This window comes from Geospiza fortis, unplaced genomic scaffold (genome assembly GCF_000277835.1).
Source record: "Geospiza fortis unplaced genomic scaffold, GeoFor_1.0 scaffold200, whole genome shotgun sequence".
Taxonomy (NCBI): domain Eukaryota; kingdom Metazoa; phylum Chordata; class Aves; order Passeriformes; family Thraupidae; genus Geospiza; species Geospiza fortis.
Genome location: NW_005054353.1, coordinates 2197423 through 2213308, shown reverse-complemented (window position 1 = coordinate 2213308; position 15886 = coordinate 2197423). Strand labels below are relative to the sequence as shown.

General features: G+C 37.0%; 1 protein-coding gene across 2 annotated transcripts in view; it reads left to right on the top strand.

Moving 5' to 3' along the window:
* The window catches only part of UBR5 (ubiquitin protein ligase E3 component n-recognin 5), a 69532-nt gene that overhangs the window by 7449 nt on the left and 46197 nt on the right, over window positions 1–15886 (top strand). For both annotated transcript variants that reach the window (XM_031058981.1, XM_031058982.1), the window contains 6 exons: window positions 5830–5979; window positions 7971–8182; window positions 12485–12601; window positions 12682–12792; window positions 13491–13645; window positions 15509–15626. In XM_031058981.1, the coding sequence (XP_030914841.1) occupies window positions 5838–5979; window positions 7971–8182; window positions 12485–12601; window positions 12682–12792; window positions 13491–13645; window positions 15509–15626 (855 nt within the window). In that variant the 5' untranslated portion in view covers window positions 5830–5837. The remainder of the gene's footprint in view (window positions 1–5829; window positions 5980–7970; window positions 8183–12484; window positions 12602–12681; window positions 12793–13490; window positions 13646–15508; window positions 15627–15886) is intronic.

The following is a 15886-nucleotide window of genomic DNA, read 5'->3' as shown; positions in this document are numbered from 1 at the left end:
TGTTTTTGAAATACTGCCTGTCCCATAAAATTGCTCTTTATAAAAGACTTTGAATCTTCTTTTGCATTGGCTAAATAATTTAGGCAGTCTTTTCTTGCTGAGTGAGCAGATTGGAAAACATAGCAGCCAAATCCCAGGGTTGTGTTAGTTGCACTGCACGAAAAGAACACATCTGAACTCTGACTACATAGTAGCTTTTCTTCTGTGTGTCAAAATGATGTTTTGATATTTTTCTAATAAATGGTTGTATTTTGGTTTTTTCTTTCTGCTCATCTGGTTCACCAGGAAGGTTCATGGGCTTCGTCCATCTTTATCTTGTCAGTCATGTGATTAGAGAATGGTTTTTTTTTTAATTTTTGCAACAAATCTTTGCATTTCATTTTGCTTCTTTTAGTTTTAGTTGCATCTGTCAAGCATCTTTATTTTGCTGTAGAATCAAGACTTTTGGTGAAAGGGGTGAAAAATCTTTAATCTTGGTCTTATTTTTTGGTGATCAGCTTAATAGGATTAGACAGATGCACTGGAGGAAGTTAAATCTCAGAAGTTTCCAAGTGTTCAAAGCACTTCTCAGTCTTAAGGATACCCAAATGCATTCCTCCAGAATTGACCTTAAGAAGATAAATCACAATTAGGAACTTCTACTGTAAATTTCTGCTTTTAACCATACTAACCAGCCTTCAACAGCATCAGCTGTTCTCTGAGTACCTCTTGTGATCCTAAGGATGAATTAATAGGGGCTATCTGACAACCTGTGACTGGTAACATTTATTTGAAGGTGCCTCCACTACAGTCTGTGAGTCTCATCTATTTGAGATGGGTTAAAGTGATATGCATAGTTTCATTGTCCTCACTGGATGTCCAGAAAAAAATTTTCTCCTTGGCTTAATCTTTAAATCTTCTTCCCTGTTCAGAGTAAATTTCCTATAAGGGATTGCAATGTCCTAAAATTAGGTTTTTACCCCACAGAGAAATTGGGCTATTTTTTTCCCAGTTTTTATGGGAAAATATATGGAAATGATGACTGAAGTGACACTTGATCTTAGTGCCACTTAATGTTCAAAGATGTAATTTATGATTTGTAGAATGTGCATGCCTTCTCTGTCCTAAGTTTGTTGCACAGAAATTAATTAGTTTGGTGTGATCAGTTTGAAACCGATCAGAAATCTAGCTGAACACTAGGCAGTGCTGTCGTAACTCTGCTGTTGAAACATTGAATAGTAAAAATTAGCAGCTTTGCTTGTGTCACATGACCATGCAAGCTAGTTTTCAGGAAAACCATATGGCCAGAGAAAGTTGCCTATAGCTCTTTTTAAAAGTATTTTTGCTCTAGAAACTTTGCAGTCTTCCTGCTTTCACTTGCCATCTCACATCTGGGTGTCCCTTTGGAAATATAACATCATCAGAGAAAACTGTGGATAACTGATACATGCTATATGCATTCAATTGTTAGGCTTTTTTATTGTTCTGAAAGATAAAGAACCTTTTTAAAAATTATTCCAAATTATGCTTTAAAGCTTTTTGATTTTCATTTCAAGCACAAAAAAAGCAAGCGAGAAGGCAGAATTTGCCTCTGGACTTTTGAGGCTCTTGCATTTCAATTAAAAGCATATGTTAATTTGGTCTTTCTGCCTTCTGCATGTCTGCTGCTTTGTGACCCTTAAATTTAGGGGTTACTTCTCTAAGCTTTCCAAGCTAGAGAAATTTTTAAAAGCGCTTTACATGTAATTAAAAAAAATCATTATTAAGCTGAGATACTTTCCAAGTACTGTGAAATTAATATATTCTTGTTTAATAGATCATAATTTCTTAATATATCAGTTGTGATGATATTATCAGTATTGTAAACTTTATGCATCTGACTTTTTTTTGATGTAGCAAAAAACATGTTTCAATCCTTCCTGAATTCTTAAAATGTCTTAAGTGAAGAGCAGAATGTTTTCTGTACAGATTGCTGTCAATGAGTGTCTCTTAAATATTTATTTTTGGATCCCAGTGTACTTTGATTTTTGGCATTTCTGATCTAGTCCTGTTTCTTTTGCTCTATGATAGTTAGCAGAGAGGACTGTGGGTTCATTTGTTTCATAACAAATACATACATAAGGGGAATAATCAAGGTAAAAATATATAGAACAAGTTCATTTAGCATAGGAAAGACTTGACAGCCTCTATGAGGCTCGTACCAGGCTGTATTAGAGGGTTCTTGCTGGCTTTATGGTCTGTTAATAGTTGGAATAGAGATGCTGTAGATGTTAAAAAGTTTTGCTGTTTGTGCAGTTCAGAGGAGTGCATATTTGCTCAGTAACTTCTGCATGGTACAATGGGTTCTCACTGGTGGGACTTGTGAAATGTGGGTTTGACAACATCCAGGCTGCTTTGCAGAGGAGAGAGAGATGGGCTGGTGTTGCAGCAAGGCTTCCTGTGCTGGCTTCCAGGGAGGGGAATGGGAACTGCAGCCTAGTGTAGGATCAGCTCAGTGGTTTGCCTTTAGGGAAAACAATTAGATAATGGGGTTGGGGGTTTTTGTGGTTTTGTTGTTGTGGTTTGGTTTTCTTTGTTGTTGGGTTGGTTTTTTTCTCTCTGTTTTTGTGAATTTCAAGTTGGGTAATATTTTGAATAAATATTATCTTATCAAGAATGAATTCTGGAGTTCTGTTTTAGTCTAGTTTCCTAGGAAACCAAAACAAATGTTTCTCTCCCTTCACTGTCACAGTTTTGCCAATTTAATCCAAACTTGAAAGAGGAGGAGGTACTGAACACATTGAATACTTGAATATTTCATAAAAGTGTGCAGCTGAGAAGAGGGGAGAGAACTTATGATTGTACCCTTAAGGGAGAAGGTTTAAAGTGAGCTCTACTTGAGATCAGAATTGATCTAAGCAACGCCTTCAATTAATGAATCCGGTGCTAATGCTATTTGATGTTTTGTTTTTTTCCTCTGAACTGGATATCTTTTTCCTTTCAATTTTCTTTGGTATTTAGTAGTGAATCATAGATGTTTTCTTACAAAAATAGGTTCATCAGAAGTATCATACCTAGATGTGAAGGGAGCAGTCTGAGTCTGGTCTAACTCAGCACAAGATGAATGATATAATCCCACGGGATTTGTCTGAAGAGCAGGAACATAAAGACATAGAGAATGTTTTTTTTTGGGTTTTTTTTTTTTTTGTTTTGTTTTGTTTCATTTTTTTTAAACTCTGGATTTTTAAACTGGATGTAGCCTTGCAGTATCTGTGTTTTCACAGCGCTAAAAAAATTCCAGTGATGTTTGAAGGGGAGTGGATTTGGCTCCTATCCCTACTGGTTTTAGCACCTTTCTTTGCTGATATAGAAAATGGAAGAAGGGGGATCTCTTTCAGAAATACTGGAAGAAAATTAAAATCTGATTTGAAGCTGAAATAAGAGGGTAAGAAAAGGCTTCATTTCGTTACTCATCTTAATGCGTATTTAGCCCAAAGCCACATAGTTTTGGTTCTTACGTCTGATACTTGAATTTCTACCTTTTTTTTTTGGAAACGCAGCTAAATTCAAGATGCCTGAGCTGGTGGAAGGTGTGTGTGTGTGTGTGTTACAAGTTAGTGTGTGTTTTCTGTCAAGAGGATTTCTCATGTAGCTTACCTTAAAAAAATCCAGTATTGTCTGTTTTGAATGAGGGTGGAAAGTTTTCTGTACTGGGCAATTTGGTTCCTAGAAAGAGATCAAAGTTCATTGCAGTTTTTTTTCCTGGACACTGACCAGAAGATATCAGAAGTAGTTGCTAGAGTATGGAGGGGTTGGAGCTTACCTAGGAAAAGATAGTTGTGGGAGGAGGGAGCAGTATGTCAATATTGGGAAAAACCACAGAATCTCATCTGTGTTCCCAGCTCTGAAAGTCTGTTACTTACAAGTTGATGCTGAAGGTGAGGTGTCCTGCAGCTTTATAGTTGTGAAAAGCCAGTAGCGGGCAGGGTAAGGGTACTCTGAGTGATCTGAACTGTTTTAGGTAAAGCCTGTTTGCCAAATGTGAATTTTCTTTCTAAGATCTCCAAGCAGCCTGTCATGGATGACTTCCTAAAGTGTACTGTGTGAACTATGGAGTCCCAAATGGTGTGCTTTTAGAAGCACAGCCTACACTTGAGTGGATTACTTAATTACTGCAAAAAGCATTTATGTAGGTCTTACCTTGAACTCACTGTGCTCACTGGTTTGCAGTGCTGTTTTTCTGTGGACACTTGGTGGTATGTGTTACATTTCCTGTAGATGAGGGTTTAGGAATACAAGGATGAATATTCTGATATGCAGACATGTGAAAGTCTTAAGTGAATTAATACCAGCTCTAAGAGCAGACTTCTGGCTCCTTTCAGTTTTTTGATACCCTCTGCTTTGGGTTCCTCCCTCCATTTCATTCCAGACACTGAGAAAAAGACCCATAATAATCAGATTCTGCTGTCAAGAATGCCACTGTTTCCTTTTATGCTTATGAGATAGAGGCTGAGAACTGGATGTTCAGGAGTCGTGCTCCTGCCAGGTTTCCTGAAGGGAGTCTGTGTATAGCCTCACATGAGCTTTGTGGGTGGTTTAAACTGATGAGGTTGTCTTGCTGCCAGAAAGCACTGTCCTGCCATTCCCTTGCAAGGGGATGAGATTTTGGGCCTGTATGGGCTAGTAAAACCCTTTGGGGAGCCTGATTTTTTTTTGTTTTTAAAGTCAGATTTGCTTGGATGTTTGGGAAGGGCAGAACTATTGCCTTTGGCAGGAAGCAGTAGGGTCTGGTCAGCTTTGCAGCATGTGGTGAAGCTCCACATTTGGGGCTCTGATTACTCCATTAAGTCAGTCTGAAGATCCATCCCCACCTTACTTCTAAGCCCAGTGAGCTTCTTTTTCAAGCCAGGTGAATGCACTAGTTAGATTTAGATATCCCCCCTTGTCCCAGGGAGGTGCCCATCACAGGGATAAAGGAGGGAAGTAGGACTGACCTTTTGTGGTAAGATGGTGATCAGGTTCAGTTGTCTTGACAGTCCATATTGCTGGCCTTCACTAAGTCTCATGAATTTCCAGTAACCTCTTTTGTGTGTGGATAGAAGCTTTAGGTTAGTTACTGGAAGGAGATTGTTTTGCATTTAAATGATGATCATTACTCCAGGGAAACTCAAATTTTCTAACACGGAAGCGAGGGCACTCACAGTATTTAAGTTCAACCTTTAGGTTGGGTCTTCTTTTTAAACTGCATGATATTAAAACATTGTGCTTTTTCCAGATAACTGTTGTTGTTCGTGTAGCTACCATTTAAAGCTTTGTATTGAGAGCGGCAAGTTGCTAGCTTGTGAATTAAATGAGTACATCATTCTCTGAAAGAAACATTGCATGGGGAAAGGCGCAGTCTTTGGCATCAAAGACATGGCTGTGTGAAAGCTGCCTTTCTCCATCAGCTCTGTCCTCCCTCCATTCTAGGTCATCCTGGGAGTTCTGCATCGCATGCATGAGTGTGTGTGCCCATGTGTGTATATGTCTCCATCTTACTTTAGTGCCTTGTTCTTTCAAGTGACAGTCAAAAGTTTGAATTTTTGGGATACAGAACAATATGTTTTGGGAAAGTCTTGTTTGGGAAATGTAGTTAGGTAAGTGACAGAGCAGTTCTTGCAGGGAAGCTGGTTTTGTTCACTAGTTCACCAAGCTTGATTGTAAATGTGGTTGCATAGGAGGCACATGAGTTTGCACTGGTGAATCTGAAGAGCAGAAATTCAATTAATAGATAGGATTTTTTTTGTTTTGATATTTGTTTAGTTGATGGTCTCTCTAGCTGATGTTTTAAGTAGCTGATTATTCACTTAAGACCCTTGTCTCCTCTTATAGAGGATCTTATGTCTCTTCTGGATGCTGACATACATTCTGCTCACCCAAGTGTCATTATTGATGCTGATGCTATGTTTTCAGAAGATATTAGTTACTTTGGTTATCCATCCTTTCGGCGCTCATCACTTTCCAGGCTAGGCTCATCCAGAGGTAATTTTGCACCTTTTTTCTTTGTAATAAGTAGTTTGCTGTGGGAAAAGCTAGTGATAGTACACACCGGTGGTTTAGATGCTGATTTAATGTGAAAGTAGACTGTGCTATGTTGTCAAATATAGAGTAGACAAGCAGATTGCTGCTCATCAAAATTTTTATGAATTCTGACTGTTAGCAGGTAAGTTCTGCAAGAACGTTGGTAGTCATATATTAAAAATATAATTGTTGATCATTGCAAGGTGTTACAAAATTATTGCATGTTAAGTTTATTTTAAACTGTAGTGTATGTACCTACTAATACATAGATTGCCATACAAATATATAATTTGGCTCAAAAATTAGTAATAATCAATGACATGCAGCATTCTTAATACTTTCTTTTTTTCTTCTTCCTCTTCTTCTTCTTCTTCTTCTTCTTCTTTCTTTCTTTCTTTTGGGTTGCTCTTTTTACACTGTTCTTCACATTTCCTTAGTTGTTCCATTACAGAAGTTACCTTTACGGAATGAGGAACTTTAGATAACAAGGAGGGAGAAGAAATCTAAATTTTACTTTTTGGAAGCATTTTTATAGTTGAATAAGGAGAACTATTGGCAGGTGATAAAAAACGCTTCTTGAGCAGTGTTAGGGCATTTTTTCTTTTAAGCACAACACAATTGAAAAATTTATAACAGACCATGCAGCAATTTCTTATCTTTTTGAGGCTGTTGCCAGAAATACCTAGACTATTTCCAAACTGTTAATCCAGCCTCTGATGTGATTGTTTATTTAGTACAGTTTTGTTGCCTTTCATGAACATGTTTTAATATATTAATTGCTGAATGTGTAAGTTCCTGTTACAAAATTATTAGTCAGGGGTCAGTGTGATGTTTGCTAGAAAGTAAGTACAGTACTTATATGAAATACATCTGTAAGACAGGCTGTCATGTTTGGCTTGTGTAAAAACTTTCCCATTTGTCTAATACAGCAAAAGACCCAAGACTTGGTGTAATCCATTAAAACTATGAGATAATAATGCATCATCTCATCAGTATATGTAGTTCCAGTTGATTTTTGTGAGCATAAGTGAGGTACTTCATAGGTTAAATACATTTATGTGCATGTGCAAATATTCAGCATCTGACATAACTCCTCCCAAATTCCTCCTTTTTTTCCTTTCTTAAGGTTGTTCTATATAACAGGTTGTTCTGTATAAGATGTTACCACAATTTTCATAGTCTTTGTTTTCCATGCATAGTTGACTTGTGGAAAGTTAGTTTGATTACCTGATTTAAAAAATTTTTTCTGCATGAGCGAATTGCAGAGTACTGGCTTTAGACAGTTTATAGGCTAGTTGGAGGGGAAGCATTTTGGTAAGAACATTTTTCTGTCAGAATCCCTTTAAAAACTTGTCTGACTTTCGAAAAGTTTTCATTTAATCTACTCAAAGCAGATACACTTTAATTTATTAAATCCAGTCCTATAGAATATTGCTTTAAACAAAAGGGGTTAGATTATCAAATATGTATGAGAGCTTTTTTTTAATGCTTTCTTTCTTTAACCTTTTCAAATTACTGTTTTTTCTGGGAAAGTTGCTATGAAACTCTCTATTAAATACTCTTTTTTGGTTTGCATAAAGCTATCTGGCAGACTGTATAGACTTAAGATTCTTCTGTTACTGTAACTACATTGATAAAACTGCAAAACTGCATATTGTACTAGAAAACTTTAAATATAAATGCTAAATGTATTTGGCCTCTTATGATGTAAGTGAAATTTCTCTAGCATTTTCATAGTGCAAAAAACTGTAAGCCTTTATTTCTAGCTTATTTTATGTTTAGCGATTCTAAAGTACATATTCTTGAAAGAGTTAATATGTTGAATGTTGCATGTCAGGACTATATTTTTAATCTGTGTGAGTAGATTAAACTGCTGTTAGTTGCATCCTGAAGGGTCTTTACTAGAGAGTGGCTTACTTTTATCCCACTGGTGTGACCCAATTGCATACCAGTTCTCCTTCTTCCCTTAGAGAGAGACTCTGAGCTGTTGCGTGAACGTGAGTCCGTTTTACGTTTGCGTGAACGAAGGTGGCTTGATGGAGCCTCATTTGATAATGAAAGAGGCTCAACAAGTAAGGAAGGGGAACCAAACCTGGACAAGAAGAATACACCTGTTCAAAGTCCTGTTTCTTTAGGAGAAGACTTGCAGTGGTGGCCAGATAAGGTATGGAATTCTTTAATCTATTATTTGCATGCTGAGCAATTGATCTGTTTTTTTTTTTCCTGAATAAATACTGTGAGTTGCCTTTTTGACTATGACATTTTAGTTTTGTGAGGTAATGTAATAAAGCATATTCCTTATTATGCACTTAGTTAAATTACTCATAATTATTGACACCCTTATAGCTGCCCTTCTGTTACTACTGTTTTAATTTTCTTCTCTGTGTATTTTCAAGATACTGCTGTAGATCATAAGGCTTAGGGTTTTTTGTTTCTTTCTGATATTTATTTGGGTGCTCAAAGCATTTAATTAGCAGTAGGAAACTCATGAAACAATCTAAACTATGCTTCATCAAAGAAATGTTTTTTGCTAAGCATTATTATTCCTAGACATACTTTCAGTTTGAGTGGATTGGGCTTTTAAACTATGGTAGTAAAAATTTGCATTTACTTGCAGTTGTGTTTTGAGTTGATCAGTAACTTGGTTGCTCCTTCAAAGTCCTTTGGCTTTGATTAGCTGTTTTTCTTTATAACCTTAATTCCATTTTCAAGGCAAGAAGTAATAACTGCAGGAGATAAAATAGTAGAAACACCAGCTATATGTTGGTAGTTGAATATCTGTGGTCATTGTCTTTGTGAACTACCTAAATGTTTGGGGAGATGAGTTTTTAGAAACCTAAATAAAATAAAACCCAAACCAACTAACCAAACCAAAGAGCTTCCTAAGAATGGAAGTGATCATCTATGTTTAGTAGACCAAATTTTATTGACTAGCTCTAGTGTTCCCATTTCTGTCTGTCCGTGGGATCTGTGGGGTTGCTTTTTTGATCGGTCACTCTTTCTCTGTGTCTCTGTTCATTTCAGACTAAATCTAGATAGAAAGCTTGAAAACAGAGGTGAATATAGAGGCTTAGTTCTGCTAACAGCAGCAAGACTTCAGATGCAATTGTCTTCTTCTGGGCATTCAGACTGAGAAATTAAGAGACCTAAAAAGAATGTTTGTCTAGTAGTTGCTCTCTACCGGATCTTTTATGTCTAAAGTGTTTTCCCTTTGTTTGTTGTGGGTTTGTTGTTGGTTTGGTTTTGTTTTGTTTTTCTTTATATAGTAACATTGAACTTCTCTGTCAGTGAAAGTTGGCAGCTTTCGTCCCCCTAGCTTAGAATGAGAAAATCTAGCTTGGTGGAGAGACATTCCAGGAATTTAACATCAATGAATAAATGTAGTTTATATTTGGAATACTGACTCATCATTTTTGTTTTGGTAACGTTACTATGGCCCTTATTACTAGTGTGGGTTTGTTTGTTTTGCTGTGATATCTAACTATATGCCTGTGCAGTTTATATACTGAACTGCTTCCCACTTACCTGTTTGCATATGCACTCATATAAATCCCAGCTTCTGGGCTTCCAGTTAAATCAAGGTGTCTTACTGGAAAGGCCTTCCATTTTTATTCAAAAGTAATTTAACTTTGCATCATTTCCTTCAACTGAACATTCATAAAAAATGGTTCTGTCTTTTCCTGCTGTAAATTCAGTATGAATTTTTGTTGGTAGTATTTTCCAACAGAAATTCTTCAAGGGGAGAGTCCTGGGGGAGACAGTTTAGCAGAGAGGTCAGTTCAGATGTCTCTTTCACTTTGGAGAATAGAAAGGGGGTCTTGAAAGGTTACTGGAAAAGACAGTAAGCTAGGGGCAAGTGAAAGCACACAAGAAACCATGACAAAAGAACCAGTCGTGTCTGCAAATATTTTTCCTTCGTTTTTCATTATTTTGACCTTTAGCATTTGGGACAGAACTCTGTAGAAGGCTGTGATGAGGGTGGTTAACTTTTGTTTGTGGGAGGTGAAGTACCAACCTCTGGGAGGCATGGGTGAAACTTTTAGAAAACTGATAGTGCTCCCAAGTGAATCAGTTTGACCAGCAATCTCAGACTGACCGTGTATAGACATGTTGTTCAGGTACTGCATTTTCTCCACCAAATAAACATCATCAACTGCTCAGAAATCCAAATCAGTGAGTATATTCTTCTGGTATTTCAAATCTTGTTACACTGTAGAACTGTCAGTCTGCACTTGCACAGTATCAGCCTTGTGCCACGTGTATGGGTAGCGTAGTAAAGGCAAGTATGGCTGGTCTTTCCCTGCTTGACTGTAGTTTAGGTGCACACCAAGCCTTTAGTTTTTTCAAGTAGGTGTGTTCTGCTTGAGATTTTGCTAGTAGTCTACATCATCTTTATGTGTGTTAATTTCTCTGGTCTGAAATCAGAATTTGTAGTTGAACATGAGTCTCAGGTTTACAGAATCAGAGCTGTTGTGTTGTTTGTGCATCTTTGGGCAGTTGGTTGAATGGCCCTCTGGAGGTGAATGTAGCATTGCTTCTGAAGCACTTAGGTCACAACTGCTAATATTTTGCTGGAAGGGAGAGAAAAAATTTGATTGGCAGGTCTCTAGTCTTCAGCTTCTGGTACTAAGCTGTTTGTTTTTAAAAGATCTGTTAGCAAGATGAAAAGTCAAAATGAGAGTGTCTTGGAGCAAAAATTAATTGCCTTCCATACTTAACTGTGAGGCATTAGGCCAGCTAACTTCTGAAGATTCATCTATGCTGATGAAGTCTAATGCATCTCATTAGAGTACAGTAGGTTCTGATGACACTTCTTTCTCAGAATGTGCAGTGTTTATGCCATGGCATGTATTAATAATCATGATGTGGATTAGTAGTTGTGTTACTTCTTTGCTATGTTGGTAGATGCCCTTCAGAACAAAATAGTTTTCTAATGATTTAACCAATTCTGGAGACTCTTATCAGGGTATAAAAGAGAATTGCTTGTGATTGCTGCTGTCCTTTCCTCCTGCTGCTTTTCTTTCTCCCAAAATACTGAGTGTTTGGTAAGAGCTGTACTGGATGAATCCAGTGTCACTCAAGGACACATTCACACCTTTTGGAATGCACACTTCTGGGCATGAAAACAGTAAAAAAATAGTGTAAATCCAGACATACAAAACTAAAAGTGTTTCCACTTTTAAACTTCTGTGGTGAAAAGTCTCCTAATTTAGAGGGCAGGTAAATTACTGGATAGTGGGACTTTTTTAATAGCTGACTGAGTTCAGTTTCCCCTCAGATGGCTGAAGTACTTAAATGTGGTGAATTGTAATCTGAGAGTCAGTTAAAGGTACTGATCTGGGTAGATAACCACTGCAGAGAAGACCAGATACCATCTTTCAGATCTGTAGCTGTAGAAGACAGCATTTGATTTTATACTAGTTTAAGTTGTTTTTTTTTTTTTTCATTTTTTGTGAAGCTGTAAGTGGAAGAAAAATTTGAGTTATTAGTAGTAAGGAACTTCAGAAAAAACATGTTTGTCCTATAGCTGCACTTGCTGAGGAGCAGTGAAATGTTACAAATGTTTCTCAGTAAACAGAATTTAATGTTTTGTGAAATCACTCAAACTCTCTATAGTTTGAGATCTGTTTGAATGCTAGGAGGAACAGGAACTTGCGGAGGTGAGGTTGTAACATTGTATGGTTGCATTGATACAAAACCCAATCTAAGAGGGAGGAAATCAGACCTCTGAGGTCCCTGTAGATGTGGGATGAAGCAAATGAACAAACTGATGCCATGTAAGTACTAGAAAGATGCCAGATGAGTTTTGATAAAATGTTAAAAAGGAGAAAAGGACAAGAGGAATAATCAATAATTAGAAGCTTTCCCAGCATGCCAGGTTATAATGCTGCATTATTGAGATATAGCATACTGATTTTTAAAAACTTGATGTTGTTCGCAGTTACTTACTTTCAGAAGTGAAAGATAAGAGTCGTTTAAATGATAAAACAGTGAATTGGATAACTGATTTCTTGGGTAGCTTGGAAGATACCTTCCTGACTATACGTAGTAATAGAATAGTGGAAATATGCTGCTTTTTTGTTAATTCCAAACAGCCAGACTTTCAAGCAGAATTTTTTTTCAATATTGCAAGTCAAGAGATCTTCTCATCTCTAATTTTATGAGCCGTGTTGTGTTCTTAAAGCGCCATGTAACCTCTTAATAAACTGCCCAAGTTAATTGCCATGTATATGCTATTGATAAGGGTCTTGGAAATAATATCTTTCTTTATTCCCTCTCTTCATCAGAAACAATGATGTTTTGTGTGAGGGGGCATGATGATCTTGAGACAGTCTGGATATATCTTTCTTTTCAGGTTCAGCATTCATGGGTGCTCTGAAGAAAAACCAATTCCAAGTTCAGTTTTTGCATCTATAGATGTATTTATAATATCATTGTCTTAGATTTTGCATTTCTGTGTTTGTAGGATGGAACAAAGTTTATTTCTATTGGAGCTCTATATTCTGAGCTCGTGGCTGTTAGCAGTAAAGGAGAACTGTATCAGTGGAAATGGAGTGAATCAGAGCCTTACAGAAATGCACAGGTACTGTACAGCTTGAAATATTCCCCTTCAGAATTATTTATATGCTTTGAATATCTAAAATACTTTTTTTGTTTCTAAAGAATCCTTCACTACATCATCCACGAGCTATGTTCTTGGGGTTAACCAATGAAAAGATTGTGCTCCTTTCTGCAAATAGTATTAGAGCAACTGTTGCCACGGAAAATAACAAGGTATGAAATGTTTGCTGGTTGCTGTATTTGACAAAGCTGGGTTTTTTCAATTGCTTGCAGTATATTGTAGAGAAGTTGTTTCTTCAGCTTCATCTGCGCCAGAAAGTACTCAATTCATTTGCTCATTCCTTTCCTTTCCTCCCCATGAAATGCAAAAAGTTTTTAAAAAGATATCTATCAGATTTAGAGCTGAAACAGTGAAAAGGTTGCCTGATGATATGAAGCACTTGACTTTTTGCTCTTACGGTAGAAACTGACTCTGGTTTGACAATAGAGAAGCTTGTTAATGTTCTGTAGAGATTTAGTTGAAAAACTAAGGACATTGAAGCTTTCCAGTGATATAAAGTAAGTTAGCTAAATGTGCTTTTCAGCCCAGTTAGAGTGAACTTGAAATTGATTTAGTAAAGACACCATCACATCCATATACTTTGACAGGTTTCTCCTTTGTTTTCAACCTTTTTTGTTAAGGTTGAGGACTGGAAATAGAGGGGAAAACTAATCTGGAAAGCTCTCTTCTGGGGAAAGAAACATGGTAGGGGATAAATTTCCAAAGGGTATAATTGTTTCTTTGTTTTGTGATACTTTTTCCCCCCATTCCAAACCCAGTAAATATTGCATTGAAGATGCAACTGATGTGCAACTTTTTCTTTTTTTTTTTCCCTCTACCTTCTCTGTTCCTTTTTTTCCTTCTCCCTTAGGTTGCTACATGGGTAGATGAAACTTTAAGCTCTGTAGCCTCTAAATTAGAGCACACTGCACAGACGTACTCAGAGCTTCAGGGAGAACGGATTGTTTCTTTACATTGTTGTGCTCTTTACACGTGTGCTCAGCTAGAGAACAACTTGTATTGGTGGTAAGTAAATACCGTGGTTGTGTACAACAGTGTGGATGCTCTGGATGTCTTCATGTCTCTGGCTCTGAGAAGCATTGCAAAACTGCTGAACCACCATTATTGATCTTTGGTTCCCTTTATAAAATATATTTATTCTCTTTTTTAATGCCTAAAACTTCCAATTATAACATATTTAACAGAATGAGGTCATTCTTTTAGGAGATGTGTGTAAGTGCTTTAGATTCAGATGTATCAGTACTACACAGGATCAGAGAATAATCTCTGTGCCCTTTGGGTCTTTCAGAGTATAAATATGGAACAAACTTACCCACACACGAGGTTGATGTTCCTCTGTCTGGCTCTGTTAGAAGATTTGGTCTATTAGTTTGTGGTCTAAATCTTAAAGAAGGGGGAAATAACATCAAATACTCCCTCTGGCGTTTGTTGTTAAAATACAGCCCTTTCAGACATCAAATATGGAATGTTAGTTAAAATATTTTAACTAATAGCTTCGTGATTAAGAAGCTTACACCAAAAAACCCCAGACAAAACAAAGCAGAAAACGAACCCTCAAAAATAATACTTCCAAAGGGCTCTGAAATGAGTTTCTAATTTAAGGGAATTAATTGAGTAATACTAATGCATTGTCAGCATGCATTATTTTTCAGTGTGTCAGGAGTCATTGCATTATGTATCATGCCTAAAGTTCAAGTGGCTTTGAGGCATGCGTGAGCTCAATACTCAATGATGAGCTGGAAAGGAGAGCATTGAAAATTAATTGTATGAAACAGCTTTCTCATTAAATTCTATTAACTCTGGAAAATATTTAAGTAGACTTGAAGCTATACTTGTAAACTTCTGGTTCTTGGCTCTTTCATTATTTCATGCCTGACATGGCACACTTTAATTACTCTTTGTAGAGATACTGCTAAGCTGTAGCATTGGAAATACTTGGCTATTAGAACCTTCCATATTTACTGGAATAATCTGTGCTAAGTACAATAATACTTACTAGTGTTGACATGCAGTCTTTGGAAGCAGTTTATGATGTAATGTGTCTTTTTGTGGTTGAATGTCAGCCGTGGTAATTTTATGTTACCAGACTGATGCAGACAGAAGCTTCTGTTACTATTGATACCCTGAGTTACAGTGATGTGTAGTACACGAGACAGGCTTTAAATTTCCACTGTTTCACAGGACTGATGCTTTTTACATTTTACTTAACATGAAGGACCTTCTTGAATCAAAGCTTCTAAATGCATAAGCCACTGACTGAAACATGAAGTATCAAAATAATAAGCATGCTTAGCTTTGTATGCAGGCATGATTTTTAGCTAAACCAAGCGGATCCAATTACAAAAGAAGTGGGTTTTCCCCCCCCCTCTTGCAGTGGAAGTTGTAAGAACCCCAGACACCTTCAGCCATGTACCCAGGGAGAAAGTGAGGCTTTTAGAATTTAGAAACAAAAATCACGTTCCCCAGAGGTTGCAAATTCTGGAAATTATCACTATTTGTGGGAAAGATACCCTCAAGTTCAGAGAGACAAGCTGCATCTTGAAAGCTGTGACTGGAGTATACCACTTATGACAGAGGTTTTGTAGCACTTCAGACTGGAAGGAAAGCCATTTGGCAATGAAATAAATTATGTGCTCTGCCTCTTCCTCCTCCTCTGTATGAATTGGGGTAGTCAAGATGAATTTGGAAAGTTGGGGTACATATGGAAAAAGATGACATTTCTGCAATGCTTTGATATTTTGGAGAAGGTGGCACACACACTTGAATGTTTGCTCATGATTACATTAAGCAGAAAGAATAAACTGTTCAAAGTTCTGAACAAAGCTTTTCTTTCACAGCCTTTTAAAAATATCATGCATTTTTCCACAGGGGTGTAGTTCCTTTCAGCCAAAGGAAGAAAATGCTAGAAAAGGCCAGAGCGAAAAATAAAAAGCCGAAGTCTAGTGCTGGTATCTCCTCTATGCCAAACATAACTGTTGGAACCCAGGCAAGTACAGCTGTCACCAGTGGCACTTTCACCATGCTATATGCTGAGCTTACAATGTGCTCTTAAAAAAACACAACAAAAGTAATTAGCACAAAAAGTTATGCACAAAAGTGATAGCAATATTGGGAAATTAAAATAGTATGTTTGAATTGTTTGGCTGTAAATGGCTGTGTTCTGTTAGTATTGTTGCTATTCTACAAGTATGACTCTTGCTGCACAGAAGAACAAGCTGTACTCATGCAAAGTACTTCATTATAACT